This window comes from Triticum urartu, chromosome 3A, assembly GCF_056163025.1.
Source record: "Triticum urartu cultivar PI428250 chromosome 3A, HENAU_Tu73, whole genome shotgun sequence".
NCBI classification, from domain to species: Eukaryota; Viridiplantae; Streptophyta; class Magnoliopsida; order Poales; family Poaceae; genus Triticum; species Triticum urartu.
This window is the reverse complement of record NC_141875.1, coordinates 743761680-743779180: the sequence shown is the minus strand read 5'-3', so window position 1 is coordinate 743779180 and position 17501 is coordinate 743761680. Positions and strand designations below refer to the sequence as shown.

Here is a 17501-nt window from a genome sequence, read left to right as displayed (position 1 = left end):
TACCATCATGCACATGTTACTTTCGCCTAATGATGAAGACATGGTTTTGTTGAATCCTTTGACACTAGGCAACCTCCCGACCCCTCGGCAATCCTCTCGAACATGAGAGGAAGAAGAGGGTCGTCTAGGGGTCGAGGGTTCCAGGGTCGTCGAGGGTTCGAGGGGTCGAGGATCGCCGAGGGGTCGAGAGAGGTTTCCTAGTGTCAAAGTATTGAAGAAATCCATGCCTTCATCATTAGCCGGAAGAAACCAGGGCATGTTGGTATGAAGTTCTGCAAAGTTGTTCTGGAATGGAGTCCCGGATAGAATAATCCGCCTTTTGGTACGAATTCAGCAAAGGCCTTCCAAATAGCGATATTCGGAAGGCTCTTTCTGAACTTTGTGCCAAAAAGCGAATTATCCTATCTGGGACTCCGTTCCAGAACAACTTTGAAGAGCTTCGTACCATCATGCACATGTTACTTTCGCCTAATGATGAAGACATGATTTTGTTGAATCCTTTGACACTAGGCAACCTCCCGACCCCTCGGCGATCCTCTCGAACATGAGAGGAAGAAGAGGGTCGTCTAGGGGTCGAGGGTTCCAGGGTCGTCGATGGTTCGAGGGTTCGAGGGTTCTTCTCCTCTATTCTTTCTTCTCCTCTTTTTTTCTTCTTCTTCCTCTTTTTTTATCGGGAACGAGGGTCGTCGAGGGACATAGATGTAGTGTCGTCGTTGTCGATATATACCCCCTCCCAATAGCTTACTATGATTAGGTAGCTAGTTCTACGTTTGGCACTAATATATCCATCTGTCATGTTTGAATAATAATTGCCATGTTGTAAATATTTGTAGAAACTATGGACACCGCCCTAGACGAATCAACAAAAGAAGCGTTGTTGAGGGACATAATCGCAGAAGGAAGTGATGCCATCTCGTTGTTTCTCAATGAAACCGATGGTCTGGAAGGAGAGGGTGAACAAGCTGGCTACGGTGACCTAATGCCGGTGCAAGAAGAAGAACATGAGGACGGCTCCGTTGACCCAATGCCGGTGCAAGAAGGAGACCGTGATGACGGCTCCGGTGACCGAACCGAGTCTGGCCAGGTATATATATTAGTGCCCCCCGCTCGGCGAACAAGCGAAGCAATCGTGCCCCCCGCTCAAGGTACCTAGCCACAACGTCGCTAATGATCCGAGGATGGTGCCCGGTTATAGCAATCTTGCAGATTACCTGCCCGACGAAGTACATTATGAACCCATGGACATGCAGATACAAAGATACGAGTGCGGGAAGCCTCTCGTCAAAGATGAAAGATCTCTATCAACGATGATGCGAAGATTGCATGATTGGTACCTGAAAATCTGCAGAGACTCTGGGGGGAGGAGTACTTTGTATGTGAAAGTTAAAAAGGAGCATGACCTCGTTGGAATTGATCTGTTGCCTGTTCCATTTGAGTAGTTCTATCAATTTTTCAATCAATTGGCCCTCGATAAAACAACGGTCGCCTGCTACTGTCTGTAAGTAGTACTACTTCTGTCATTAAGTTTCTCTATATAGCTTAGCTCTTTCATTGCATGTATTTATAATCATCCTCACTATATTATGCAGATTGAAGATCGCCGAATTGAAGAAAAGACAAGTCGGTGATATTGGGTTCATATCTCATAGATGCAACTCAGGTTAAACTTCATGCCGCAGCTACCGAGGCCAACTTGCTACGATCGTTCGTAATAAATCAAAACAAAGATATAATACTCTTTCCTTACAACTTCAGGTGAGTGTTACTGTCTTGTGCGTATTCGGTTTCCCTTATATATTAGTCAAGGTTATAGTAATGTAATTCATGAGTTATGCATGCGTGTGCAGTTTCCACTATATTCTCCTAGAGATTAAGCTTGAGCAGGGACTAGTAACCGTCTTAGACTCAAAACGAAAAGATCCCCAGGACTATGCAGACATGACTCAAATACTCCAGAAGTAAGTTAAATCGATCATTATCCTCCATATCAGCAACTTTTTTCATTTCCTGATATCAAGTAATTGTTTTCTTTGTCCGGCAGGGTTTGGAGAAAATTCACCAAAACAGTTCCGTGACTGCCGAAGGAGCTGGAATTTAGACACCCGAAAGTAATTACTATAGTAGCATGTTCCGCGCATCTCCTAGTGATTCAAGCGCTAGTTTCATCAATACCATTTAGCATTCTTGCTTATCAGTTTGATTGACCTCTATTTCTTGTAAAGTGGTTGTGGCAGGAACAAGGGAATGATTTCTGTGGATACTACATCTGCGAGTCCATCCGCCACACGACCTGTGAGCGGGGCGGGTACTCTAACGAACAATATGAAGTACGTAAATAACAACATTCACAATTTTATTTTATTACCATCATTTGTGTTGAGTTTCATTCATTCATATATATATATGTATTGACCCCCTTCTTCAAATTAGATGTTTCGGAAGCGGGATGAACTCCTAGCACCAGCTCGCATGTGAGCAATTCAAGAGGAATTGGCGGCATTCTTTCTTGACCACGTGATCCCTGAAGACGGAGAATTCTATGTGGACCCTGAGTCCGTATGATTATATTTGTAAGAGATAATTATTGTATATATGTAGCCGGTAGTGTCAGATCGATATACGAGAACTTGTTGTTCGACCAATCTCTCGGAGAAGGAGAGGTGGTCGATATCACTTCTCTCTGTATGCATATATGTTCATGACGATCTTCTGTTTCCTTCGTTTGCTTACTAGCTAGCCAGCGTGTCTAGTCCTCTCTATACGTATGTATAGTACGTAGCGTCGACCAAGCACGGACATAAGAGAGGACACTTCTCTCTATTAATTATAGCTAGCTAACACAATATATGAAACACCTAAATTAACCCCCCAAAACCCCCAACCCCCCCTTTCAAAAAAAAAACAAAAACCCCAGCCACAGAAATGCTGACGCGTGGATGCCTATTGGTCCCGGTTGGTGCCACCAACCGGGACCAAAGGGTCTCCTGACTGGGCTCTGCGCACTGCCCACGTGGAGGCCCATCAGTCCCGGTTCTGGATTGAACCGGGACTAAAGGGTCGGGGCATTAGTACCGACACTTTAGTCCCGGTTCAGGAACCGGGACTAAAGGCCCTTACGAACCGGGACTATAGGCCCTTTTTCTACCAGTGGGAGATTATATTTGTAAGAGATAATTATTGTATATATGTAGCCGGTAGTGTCGGATAGATATACGAGAACTTGTTGTTCGACCAATCTCTTGGAGAAGGAGAGGTGGTCGATATCACTTCTCTCTGTATGCATATATGTTCATGACGATCTTCTGTTTCCTTCGTTTGCTTACTAGCTAGCCAGCGTGTCTAGTCCTCTCTATACGTATGTATAGTACGTAGCGTCGACCAAGCACGGACATAAGAGAGGACACTTCTCTCTATTAATTATAGCTAGCTAACACAATATATGAAACACCTAAATTAACCCCCCAAAACTCCCAAACCATCCCCCCCCCTCTCAAAAAAACAAAAACCCCAGTCACAGAAATGCTGACGCATGGATACCTATTGGTTCCGGTTGATGCCACCAATCGGAACTAAAGGCCCTCCTGCCTGGGCTCCGCGCACAGGCCACGTGAAGGCCCATCTGTCCCGCTTCTGAATTGAACCGGGACTAAAGGGACAGGGCATTAGTACCGACCCTTTAGTCCCAGTTCAGGAATCAGGACAAAAGGTCCTTACGAACCGGAACAATAGGCCCGTTTTCTACTACTGTATATACGTAAACCTTGTCAGTCTCAATAAACTACTCCCTCTATCCCAAATTACTTGTCGCAAAAATTCGGGACAGAGGGAGTATGAAATAAGAGTACATGAAAAGAAGAAAATCATGTTTTTCGCCGCAGAAGAAGAAAGAAAGAATCCCCAATTCTGTTTTTCTGGCTGCCCGTACGAGAATCGCCATCGAATTTCTCCGAAAACATGCTGGAATTAATGCCCAGGCACCGATTGGACCACGCGATATCTCTCGTTAGATTTGAGAGGAGCCGCTGCCCGGCCATTCCCTCAACAAGATTCCCCGTTAGCTGGACGCGTGATAGAGCATTCGAGAGGCAGCAAGCATGCAAGCAGATGAACAGCGCGGTTTGGCCCTGGTCCTGTCTTCGCGCGGCGCATACACCCATCAACAGAAGAAAGCGGACAAACACAGCGTGATGATTCCAGAGCAAAAATGGAGTCGCTCTCCACCTCCTTTCTCTCCTGGCTCACACACACATTTGCATCGTCGTCCACCCAATAATTGTTCCGAGCACAGCCGACGACAGGGAGACGCGGACGCGTACGTTCCATCCACTAATCACGGGAAAGATTCCGGCCGACGTCGCCGTCGCCACTAATCTAGCACCGTCTTTCGCTAGTTAATTTCGGCGGCACCACACCACACAGCTTATCATTAGGAGAAAAGACAAGAGAAGAATCTATCTACCATATACTCATATCTTAATTATGCCGCCGAAGCATGCAGCGCAACGCAACCACTCCACATCGATCGCGGTCGCTCTTCTCTTGTCAGCACACGAAAGGGAATTTAAAAGGTGGTGACCGCCGGACCGGGAGCGGCCATGCGCGCACGGCCACGTCACTGGGCGGCGCCGCACCACGCTCCTCCGCCAATGGTTTCTCCACGCGGCGTGCTCCCATTGGCCGGGAGGCCCGCCCTACATCCACAGCTGGGCCCACTCGCGGCTTGGGCGGCCGGAGCAGCCGAAACGTCCATGTCCGGCCGTCTATAGTAGAGCGCAAAGACGAGAGCTACCACTAGCTCCATGTTCTACTAGTTTAGAGATTACTACTCCATCTGGCGTGCGCGTTGTTCTTGGATTAGTTGTGTGGCGTGCATCTCCAATCATTCCTACCTTTTGCTTATAATCTATGCTCATCCGTATGCAACACAACGGGATTAGGTACGCACAATGCCACAATTGAGTTCATGATACCGACGATTTTTGTTAGTGATGTATATATATATGACCAACAACAGGCCAGCTGGCCTTACCTTTGCGGTTTTGTTAACAATATATCTGATTAATTGCGCTTTAGTGGAAAGCACAACCCCAATTTAGTGAAAAAAGTGCAAGTTGCACTTTTTACTTATCCGAAGTGTTTTTTTTGCACCCTTTGTCATAAACAATTTAGATATATGACCGGCAATAGTCTCGCTGGCCATAGTGTTGTGGTTCTTTTAACCATATCTAATTAATTGCGCTTTAGTGCAAAGTGCCTTCGCCACGAACGACACATGCGCCTCCCTCACCCCGCCGCCTACCTCCCCCATCTCCCTGTCCCTCTCATCGCCGCTGCAGACAACAACGGTGCCATGGAACGTGGCCATGTGGTTCGGGCCCTCACGTCGGTCGGTATAAGCCATGTTGCATTGGTAGGATTCAACTGTTTTTTAGGCATGCACAAACAATATTGATAATTTTTGTTCATGACATATATTTACGAGCAACAACATACTCGCTGACCGGAGTGTCATGGTATTGTTAATCATATATGATTAATTACGCTTCAGTGGAAAGTGTCCTCTAATAAATTTTTCTCCAGAAATAGTTTCGATAAACAAAGTGTTTGTTTCACCTTTTATCCAAACCAATGTAGATACATGGCCAACAATAGTCGCGCTGGCCATAGTGTTGTGTTTTAGTGAAAAGTGCCATTGCCATGAGGGACATCGGCACCCCTCTCACCCTGCCGCCTACCTCCCCATCTCCCAACCCCTCTTCTCGCTACCACAAACGACGACCGTGGCATTGAGTGTGGCCGCGTGGTCCGGGCCCTCGCGCCGGTCGATGCACGCCAGTGCCGCCCCCGATTCTTCTGGCACAGATTGTTCAACTTCAACTTGAACATCTTCGCAACATCGGACAACGACGGTGTCATGGGACATGGCGGCATCCAGGCCCTCACGCCGGTTGGTCTAGTCTGGCAACGCCCACCGCTACTTCTGGCACAAATTCTTTAGTTTCAACTTGAACATTCCTCGCGTCGGGTAGGTAGGATTCGGCTTGATTGTAGTTACGCATAAACGATGCTGACAATTTTTGTTCGCATTCCCATAGTGTCAAGAATCTCGCTTCCCATGGTGTCATGGTTTTGTTAAGCATACCTGATTAACTGTGCTTTAGTGGAAAGTGCAACTTCAATTAAGTGAAAACAATGTAAGTTGCATTATTTACTTATCCCTTGCGTCGGTCTATGTACGCCGGCACCGCCCACCATTGCATCTGGCATAGATTGTGGAGCTTCAACTTGACCATCTTCGCCACCGCAGACGATGATGACGCTGCGGAACGTGTCCGCGATTGGGCCCTCGCGTTGGTCGATGTACGATAGCACCGTCTACCGCTGCTTCTGCCATCGATTGTTCAGCTTCAGCTTGAACATCCTCTCGTCACATAGGCAAGATTCGGTTGGACTGTAGGTATGCACAAACGATGCTGACAATTTTAGTGGAACTGTTTGTCGCATTTTTTACTTACCCAAAGTGTTTTCTGCATTTTGTTTTCTTAGAAACAATTTCCATTAACAAAGTGTTTTTCGCACCTTTTCCCAAAACAATTTAGATATATGTCCAACAGTAGTCATGCTGGACATAGTGTTGTTGTTCTTTTAATCATACCTGGTAATATTTAGTCAAACGCGCAAACTCCAATTCATCGAAAAAAGTGGGATTTACACTTTTAACTTATTCGAAGTGCGTTTTGCATATTCTTCCAAACCAATTTAGATGTAAGAAAATTCTAGATGGCTTAAGTTTAGCAAAACCACCGTTAGAAAAACTTTATGTCGGGATTCCCCGACATAGCACCACCTTCTCGCATGCTTTCGACAACTAATGATTCTCGGACAGAACTCATTGTATTTTCTTTGTTTGTCACATAGCTTACTAAAGATTACATCAAGGTTCCAGGATCACAGAACCACCACTACCACTGCCAGAACAAGCCGCTGACATGCCGCTGTTGCTGCTCTCTTATCGGAGGGGCCTAACCTTGTCGATGACAACCATGCATTTTTCATGCATGTGCTTCTAAGGGCCAGTGCCCAGAGTGGTAGTCATCATCGTTGAACCCTTTCTAATTAATGTTTACCATCCGGTCATGTCACAGTTAATAAGGATTAATTAGACAAAAATTATTTTACAGGCATTGCGCTAGTTGGCGTCCATCTTCTTTGTTTCCACTTGGGCAATCCTTAAACTTCCTTTCAGGCTAGTCACAATGGGAGGTATGATATACTAATATCATGTACTATATGATATTAGTGTATAATATTATATCCACAGTGCATAGCATCGTAACTTGTTATCATAGTGACCTCATTTATTGTCATGCATGACACATGCTACTACATCATTTACCATGATATGATATCATATCATGATACTTAATCCTCACATTTCTCATTTAATTGTGTGCCACCTCAGTAAAAATGCCAAGTTGACTAGCCTCATTCCTCCTCATGGCTCCCCTGCTTGAGTTTGCCGGTGTGGTGTGTTTATTTCTCTATTTCAATCTAAAGGTGCCATTTTTTTGATTTTGGAAGATCGATTTGAGAGGTAAAAGAGAAAGAAAAACCTTTTCCAAAACAAACCAGAATTGAGCCCTTTTTTTTGCCCCTGCTTACATAACCATATTTCTCAAATGATTTGCTGCCCAAAAGAAACCAAGCCCGTGATGGATCTAGATAGCTCAGCGCTTCCTTTTTGTTCGTGATAAAATTAAATACCCTATGGATGGCGCAGAAGAAAAAAAGAATGGTTAGGGGTGTGTGCAATCTGATCCCAATCCCAATCCCAATGGCGATGGCAGGCAATGGTTGTGTTGAAGCGGTCGTGTCGTGACCGGCCTCACATCCATTCCCGGGCTATATATAACTAACACTGCATGATCGACACACCACACAATTCAACACTGCTAGCTACACAGCACACGAACCGATCCATCCATCCAGAAAAAAAAGAAAGAGTGCCCGTCGAAAATGCCGGTGAGCAGGATCGCCATCGGCGCCCCGGGGGAGCTGTCCCACCCGGACACCTTCCGCGCCGGCGTCGCCGAGTTCATCTCCATGCTCATCTTCGTCTTCGCCGGCTCAGGCTCCGGCATGGCCTTCGGTAAGTCCTACCCCCATTTCTTTCTCCCTTTTCTGCTGCATCGACCGATCATCATGTCATCACTCATCAATCACGCCGTACTGATCGCCTGTTGTGCATGGCGTGGCAGGCAAGCTGACTGACGGCGGCGCGACGACGCCGGCGGGGCTTATCGCGGCGGCGCTGGCGCACGCGTTCGCGCTCTTCGTGGCCGTCTCCGTGGGCGCCAACATCTCCGGCGGGCACGTGAACCCGGCCGTCACATTCGGCGCCTTCGTGGGCGGCAACATCAGCCTGCTCAAGGCCGTGGTGTACTGGGTGGCGCAGCTGCTCGGCTCCGTCGTGGCCTGCCTCCTCCTCAAGATCGCCACCGGCGGCGAGGCCGTGGGCGCCTTCTCGCTCTCCGCCGGCGTCGGCGTCTGGAACGCCGTGGTGTTCGAGATCGTCATGACCTTCGGGCTCGTCTACACGGTGTACGCCACCGCGGTCGACCCCAAGCGCGGCGACCTCGGGGTGATCGCGCCCATCGCCATCGGCTTCATCGTCGGCGCCAACATCCTCGCCGGCGGCGCCTTCGACGGCGCCTCCATGAACCCCGCCGTCTCCTTCGGCCCCGCCGTCGTCAGCGGCGTCTGGGAGAACCACTGGGTCTACTGGCTCGGCCCCTTCGCCGGCGCCGCCATCGCCGCCCTCGTCTACGACATCTGCTTCATCGGCCAGCGCCCCCACGAGCAGCTCCCCACCGCCGACTACTGAAAACCTCAATCTCATCTCGTCCATCCGTCATCGCCATGAGAGATTGAAATCGCTTCAAAAATTCCAGCAAGTGTACGTCGTCGTGTCATCATCAGTAAGCCAGTTTAGTTTCATTGCGCTATCTTGTCCTTGAGAAATTCAGGGTAAACAGTGTGTGCGAGTCAGTCAGTCAGGAATAATCTCATCCTTCTCTTATCTTGGTGTATGTATGTACGTCCTCAATTATGAATGCTTCTATTCCATGGTCAAGATTGATGTTTGTACAAATGTATTTGTCTCTCCTAGCAACTTGATGTCTTGCCAATCTTGTGTCCATTTTTTTTTGTACATACTCTGGATTTTGTCCTGTCACGACATAATATTGGTAAGCATTGTTGATTGTGATGGATGCAAAGAAATTGATAGTTCGATTGCGTATACGATCGAATTAATTTCACAGATTGTATGGTGTGACTTGTGAGTATGAATTATTGCAAAATGCCAAAACGAAAAGACAATGACAGATGTGAGATTCCCAACTAGGCCAGGGTTTATAGCACACCCACCCAAAATATGTTCAATCAAAGTCGCCTTTCTAGCCGTTAGATCTCGATCCAACCCTCTAAACGGGACTCACAACTCATACCTTAATACACCACGCACCCACCCTGTGCGTCACATTCTTATTCTTCCTTCTTTCACCTCTGGGGCGACTCTACGGAATCACTTCTTCTCCGAGGAACTTGTTATTTGTCTTCATCGATGGTAGCAAGCTAGTTTGACAAAACACATTGTAAAGCACTAATCGAGAGCTTTGCCACAAAGTGTGACTTGCTTACTAGCAATGTTAACTGGCTTCACTAGAGCGTGACATGAAGTGTTTCCATAGTTTAGCCAACGTGTCAAGTCGGTGACGGTGAGGGCCATGGTTTGACCGGAGTGCGTATGCCTTGAAGCGTCATGCCACATAGGTCCACGCCTTTGCAAGCTTAGTAGGTGGTGAGGATGATGGATACAGTTGTGAAGCCCCAAGTTGAGAACTTCACCACATTTGGGATCCATTCGGTGACAACGTTAACTGCCTCACTAATGTGGGGTATGAAGTGTGTCCACAGGTTTTCCCACATGTTGAGCCTTTTAGAGATTCAGGCTGCATACCGATCATTCGAGGATCTAGAAATTACAACAACAAGGTTTGTTAATATAATTTACCAACATCGACTACCGGACAACGGCGTACAACACATCAACATCATGGGAAGGAGCGTCCATAGTCATTCCCCGAGATGTAGCCGATGTTTGGTGATTTGGTTTTTGGAGGGTCGATATGCGGCTTGAATTTCTACAAGTTGTACCATAAGATAGGCTTGATGTTTGAAAGTCATGGACTATTGCTTTTAGAGGAGTTGAGCCGCGCGCTGGTTTAGTTCGTCATGAAACGATGTCTATGGATGTCAGTAAAGGTGAAAGTGGCGGAAGAGAGACCAACATCGCAGTTTTTTTTGATAAGAAGCGACAGTGGGAGAGGCTCCCACTGACTTTGTATATTAACTCACCAACTGATGTTACATAATTACATATGGGGGGTTTTGCAGGGTTCCCCTCAACCCTTCAGAAGCATAAAGAAAAGCTTTGCTGTTTACAAGTTCTGAATATAAGAGTCTAAGAAGGGACGAAGCTCTTCTTTACAGTTATGAGCGAAAAGGCCTAACAGATGCTTGAATCTATCCAGCCATGAAGTGAAGGAGTGTGGCACTCCTCTGAAGTACTCATTGTTTCTCTCCTTCCATATGCTCCAAGCGGCCAGCAAGAAGATATCCATGAACAGTGGTTGCCCCCATTGTGTTTTACCATGATGCAGCAGGGAGATCCTATTCCCATTATGCGGCCATCTCAGACCAACCTTATCCCAACATCGCTGGCTAAAGGGGCACAAGAAAAAGAGATGTTCCACTGTTTCCTCAGGAGGGTTCTGGCAGAGCATACATGCATAGTTATTGTCCACCACAGCATAGTGCCTACGTTTCAACATGTTTCGCGTGTTCAGACGGTCAACAAGCAGCAGCCAGCCAAACATCTTGAATTTGATGGGGCTCTTGGCCTTCCAAAGCCAGAGGAAAGCATCATCGGCGATCGTCTCCCTGAAGCAATGGTTGTAGTAATTTTTGGCCGAGAATTTTCCATTGAGGGTACTGACCCAAGTGTCCGCATTCCCCCTCTCTGGGATGACATGCATGGAGCCCCTCTGGATCGCTCTGACTTCTTCTCTTGCTTGTACAGAGAGTGGCAGATGGAAAAGCATGGCAGGGTCTGTTGCTTGCAGAGCATCACTGACGGACACATCCTCGTTTGTGGCAAACGAGAAGGCTCTGGGATAGATTTCGGAGAGCTGGGTTTCCTGGTCATGCGCAAACCACACATCCTTCCAGAACAGAACTGAAGTCCCATCACCAATTACAACCTTTGAGATCCCTCGAAAGACCTGACTGAGCCGCATGATATCGCGCCACCAGAAGGACCCAATCGGATCAACTGCATGTGGTATCGTGTTTGCATAGTATGTATCCCAGATCAGTGTCACCCACGGTACATCCATGCGGTTATAGAACTTATAGAGGTGTTTAAGGAGCAGCGCCACATTTTGAGTTTTGATGTCAATGACCCCAAGCCCTCCTTTGCGCTTTGGCCTACAAACTAACTCCCAAGCGGCCAAAGAGTTGTTTTTGACACCGTCCTCAGTGTTCTTGGCCCACAAGCAGTATCTACGCAATCTGTCAATGTGTTCGATCACTTTTGGATGTAATTTGAGTGTGCACATGGCATAAATCAACATGGATGTGATGGTGGAGTTGACCAGCGTGAGCTTGGCGCCAGTTGAGAGCAAGGATAGTGCAGTGGATAATTTCCTTTCAATCCCACACACCATCGGCATTAATTCGAGCAGCGTTGGTTTTGTCGTTCCCATGGGAAGACCCAGGTAAGTGAACGGAAGTGATCCAACATTGCAGCCAAAGATTTGGGCCAAGACCGAAGCCTGCTGTGGGTCAAGATTGATAGGGATCAAAGTTGACTTGTGGAAGTTAATCTTTAGACCAACAGTCTCAGCGTAAGCAATTAGAATGGACTCCATGCGTACGGCTTGATCTGGGCAGGCAGGCATGACCAAGATCGTGTCATCAGCATACTGGATCACCGGATAGTCCCTTCTCCGGTTGCATGGAAAAGGTAGATCAATTAAGCCTTGGCCGTAAGCATCATTAATCGCTGCTTGAAGAAGGTCGGCAGCTAAAACAAAAATGAGCGGCGACAAAGGGTCACCCTGTCTTACTCCACATTTACACAGAAATTTCCGGCCAGGGACCCCATTCAAGAGAACCGAAGAAACCCCCTGAAGCAAAAATAGACTTCATCCAGCCAAGCCATTTTTCGTCAAAGCCCATGTGCTTCATAATCTGCAACATCGGTTCATGTTCTATTGTGTCAAAAGCTTTGGCAAATCAAGCTTGAGCAGTACTATTTCCCTCGAAGATGCTTGGCATTGGTGGATGTACTCAAATGACCAGGCCAGGAAATCTTGGATGGTGCGCCCTTTGAGGAATCCATACTGATTCCTATGGATGATTTTAAGAATGACTTTCTGCAGGTGATTGGCTAGGATTTTCGTGATGATTTTCAGACAGCAGTTGAGCAATGTTATGGGTCTAAAATCATTAGCCGTTGCAGGAGAGGAGATTTTCGGGATGAGAGTAATATAACCCTCACTGATACTGGTTATGTCAAGGTTACCTTCGTGGAAGTTGTAGCACATTTTGTAGATATCTTCCTTGATAATGTGCCAGCAACTTTTGAGGAAGCAGCCATTAAAGCCATCGGGACTGGGAGCCTTGTCACTAGGCATCTCTTTGATCACTGTATCAATTTCATCGGTGGAAAATGGTTCCGAAAGCACTTCCAAACCTTCCACCTTTTTAATGATACGGTTAAGATCGAAGCGCATATTTGTGGGCTTAGAGGTCCCCAATCGTTCTTTGTATGTATTGAACAACAACCCTGCTTTGCCTGTATGATCAGAGACTTCAACATCCCCATCCTGCAAAGTGGCAATTGAGTTGTGTCTGAATCTTTCAGTAGCAAGTGATTGGAAGAGCTTAGTATTCTCATCTGCGAATCTGAAATATCTGACAGTGCATCTTTTTCTCCAGTATTCATTTTGGTACTTGAGAAGACAGTTAAGGTGTCTTTTCAATATACGTCTGAAGTTTGCTTCCTGGACAAACAACCCCCTCTTGTCTTCAAGAGCGTCGAGATTGGCTAGTGCTTTGTTGCTGTTTTGGATCATAACTTTTAAGTTAGAGATGCCTCTACTCCAGCGCTTGAGATCGTAGCGAAGCATTTTGAACTTCTTACATATTACTGCTGCAGAGTTGGAGGCGTGACAAGGTTTACTCCAAGATCTTGCCACAACTTCAGAGAAACCAGAGTGATTGACCCAGAAGTTTTCAAACCTAAAGAGGTTTGTTTTTGGGATTTTGGACTCAATTGAGAGCACGCATGGGATGTGGTCTGAGACAGGTTTTCCCAAAGGAAGAACCATTGTGTTGGGAAAAGAGGTGGTCCAATTCGAAGAAGAAAAGAACCAGTCAAGTTGTTCTAGGAGTGGGTCATCTTGCATATTGCTCCACGTGAAGGCTCTACCCTTAACTGGGATTTCCATTAAAGATTGTGCACGTATAAGCTCATTGAATAACAGCATATCAGAAGCATCTCCTCCCGGTTTATTTCTGTTGTCAGTGGACCGTATGAAATTGAAATCACCCAAAATTAACCAATTTTCATCATCTAGTATATTTAGCTCAAATAGCCAGGAGGTAAAATCCGCCCGTCTCTGACCCGTACAAGGGCCGTAGACATTAACCAGGTTCCAAGATTCATTCGACTGGGTGGCTACAAAGGAAACACCCACTGCAAAAGATTCCACATGCCAAGGTGTTCCAACAAAAACGGAGCTATTCCAGATAGTAATGATGCCGCCAGACGCCCCAATCGATGGCGCAAAAACAAATTTATCAAATCGCTTGGGGCAGAAGGATTTAATAAACGCAAGATCAAAAGATTCCCGCTTGGTTTCCTGAATACATAAAACTGAACAACCACTAGAGTCGATAGCATTTCTAAGTGCCAAAAGTTTGCTATCAGAGTTAATCCCTCTGATGTTCCACGACAGAATGTTCCACGATTTATTCATGAGCAGAAAGAAAATTAGATAGCCTCCTCTGGGGCTATCTGCTGGGTAGCCAGCAGCTTCTCTTCAGAGATTTCCTCAGGAGCAATGCCGCATCGATCGCCCACCTGCTGAAGCTCTTGGATAGATGTTGGTGGAGGGTTTGACGCGACTGGAGCAGCAGCCAAGGAAACAACATTGACGGATGGGACGACCCTGGCCCTCACCCGCGAGCGACTGTGCTTGACATCAGAGATGTTGTGAACCTTAAAGCCATCATACTTGTTCGACCGAGTACTCCTCCGGACTGCAGTGGTATCAAGAGGAGCCTTGACAGTATGGGAGGCAGTAACATTAAACGAGGAAGAGGATGCCAGCAGTTTAAGAGCATTACCAGGAATTTGGGCAATCGGATCAGCCTGAATGATACCGCCAAGTGGCGCAGAAGAAGCCGAGGCCACAATCTCCTGCTGAGACAAAATACCAGCATCCACCGGAGCCACATCAGTTATGTCACCTGAAGGTGCAGGGAAGTGCAGAGGTCCAATGCAAGCACCCAAATGGAAACGAGCACTGAAAATGTTGGACATGTGGTCAGGTTCAGGTTTGAGGTTCTGCAGCAACAGTACACAAGCTATTTCCAAGTGCTTCTGGATGAGCTTGAAAGGGTTGACAGGAAACATCACAGTCCCAGCTGGATCATTAGTGATGGCCCGTGTGTAAATGCGTTTCAGCATAGAGCCCATCCACAGCAGCAGCTCGTGGTCCAAAGCAATGGTGACAAAGACAGAATCACCCCCAGCACGAGCAAACGCGTCTCTAGCAGCCGGATTCCCGTTGATAAAACCATCAGCCAGACTTTCTACTGCAGCAACTTCATCTTCAGAGGCCCAAACATCAGATAGGTTGTCATGCACATTGTGTTCAGGGTCCACTCCATCCATCAGGGAGGGGCCATCATATTGGAAGAACGATCGGAAGCTAAATCCTGTGTATGGAGGAGGAACCACCGGCCAAACCCTCCAACCATTTTCCTGAAGTTGCTCTGGAACAGGGGCAGGGGCGTTCCAAGCCTCCTCATTCTGAGCCTGCTGGGCAGCCAAATCATCCAGGTGAGCCTGCTGCATGAGGGTGTAGAAAGGAAGCTGATATGGGTGTGGCGAAGCATTTAGCAGCGGTGGTGGCTCCTCAGTGCCCACTAGACCTGGAATGGTATTGCGACCATTGAGAACATACACAGGTACAGACCATGAACGACCTAACCCCGGCAGCATACCAACCCTGGTAATAAGCAGACTATGAGGGACCTCGGCAACATCCTTAATGTGACATTTAACAAGCACTCTGGCCTTGTTTTGCCCAGGTCGAGGCCACACCAGAAGTTTGTCGAAGTTGGATATGGCCTTATGCACATAGTGCTCAGTCTGATAATCCATAGGAAAGGCAAGCAGCATGATCCAAACTTCATACTCAAACGCGGGCATGCGCATGTTGGGTCCTTCGTCATGTGGCACCAAAGAAAAGTGGGAATCATCTGTCAGAGCATGAGGACCAACATCGCAGTTGTTGCATTCTTTAACGTGATTCGAACGGCGATGGAGATCAAATCTTGGGGTCAAAGAGTTTGCGAGATTGGAGGAATCATAGTAGGATACGTATGGCGTGGGGGGCTTTCCCTATTGACGAGGATACACCTACAACAATGCAAGCAGCCCAATTTAGTGTTACCTCTCGATGGTTTCAGTGGATTTTTTTTCCGGTTAGTGTTACTTCCCCAGGTTCAGTTTTTGCCGATTTTTTTAGTTTTTATTTGGTTTTTATATTTCATTGGTATTCGACATTTTTTGTTTCCAATTTGTTCCTTTTCACTTTGCGCTTTATGTTCTTACCCCGCCTTTATTTTTTATTTTTATTTTAGTTGGTTTCCAGTTCCCTCTCTTTTTCCTGGTTCCCAGGTTGTTTGTCTTTTCTACTAGTTTTTCCTTCCACTTTAATTATTATTTATAAATATATGAGCATTTTGAAAATATATAATGAACATTTTTTGAATACACAATGAGCAGTTTTTTGTATATGTTCAACATTGTTTAAATACACGTTGAACTTTTTGAAATAGGCCTTCATGCAATTTAGAGAATTTTCATGCAATTTGAAAAGAGTTCACACATTTTTAAATGTCCACCCACCTTTTATAAAGTGTAATTTTAAAATATTAAGTGTGCTTGAGCTCTATACGATCCAAAAATGCATGTCTTACTGGCCGGCCCACTCAACGGTGCTTGCGTGTAGCTTCAACAAACTCACACATGGAGGGCTACAAGAGACCGCGAGAGCTCCATCTCGATTATTAAGAGACATAAGGTCATCTCGACTTCAGAGTCGTCCGAGTGGGAGACTGTAGGAATTACATAGGAGCAGTTTTTGGAAGGTTCTATGAAACATGGGAGTTGATTTTAGGGACTCTCATTTGGTTTAGTTCATTTTTTTATTTTTTATTTTCTTGGTTTCTATTGGTTTTCCGCTTTCCTCTTTCATTTTTCTTTTTTCTTCTTGTTTTTTCTCCTTTTCTCTTTTCTCTTTTCCCATTTCCTTTTTTCCTTTCTCTTCTTTCTCATTTATTTATTCTTCTTTTTCATTTTAAAATACACATTGACATTTTCTAAACCAATATTTAACTTTTTAATACATATAGAACAATTTTTAGATGCACATTAATTTTATAAATACATTGAACAATTGTGAAATAACATCGAACAATTTCAAATACACGGTGAATATGTTTAAAGCACATTGAAGATTTTGAGAATACATCATGATTTTTTTCAAATGTATGAGCTTTCTATTTAAATTTTGAAATTAATTTTTTTAAAATTTCATGAATATAGAAACATGGACATTTGTTTTACAATAACACAAACTAAGGTTTAGTCTCGTGAACAGTTTTAATGCACAGTGAACTTTTGAAAAAAATAAGTATGTAACATGTGGAATAGCAGGCAAATACATACAACGAAACAAAGTGTTGCCACATGCTTAATAAAGTGTTCATGACAATTCAACATTTTTTAGACATTTGCAAAAAAGTTCTTGACACTAAGAAAAAATGGTACCATTCAACGAAAATTTCACATGCTTTGAAAAATGTTCTTGAAATGTAAAACAATTTGTTAGCATAATTTTTCAAAAATTCATGACATATAGAAGCGCTCATAACTATTAAAAATATGTTCACAACATTTAAACATGTTTTCGCACAAATTTTTATAAATGTTCATCACATATGAAGAAAATCTTCGTGTAATTTTAAATAATGTTCTAACAATTTAAAAAATGTTCCCACATTTGAAAAAAATTAATACATTTTCAAAAAATTCTCAACAAAATTTGATGTTGTGTTCACCTTGTATTTACAAAATG

The 17501-nt window shown here is 45.3% G+C and overlaps 1 protein-coding gene across 1 annotated transcript; it reads left to right on the top strand.

The window, feature by feature from the left end:
* The first annotated feature begins 7917 nt into the window (after nucleotides 1-7917).
* LOC125546402 (putative aquaporin TIP1-2) lies at nucleotides 7918-9133 on the top strand. The gene is made up of 2 exons (XM_048710660.2): nucleotides 7918-8149; nucleotides 8259-9133. The coding sequence occupies exons 1-2, from the start codon at nucleotides 8017-8019 to the stop codon at nucleotides 8882-8884; spliced, it is 759 nt and encodes a 252-aa protein (XP_048566617.1). The 5' UTR covers nucleotides 7918-8016; the 3' UTR covers nucleotides 8885-9133.
* Nucleotides 9134-17501: the final 8368 nt, after the last annotated feature.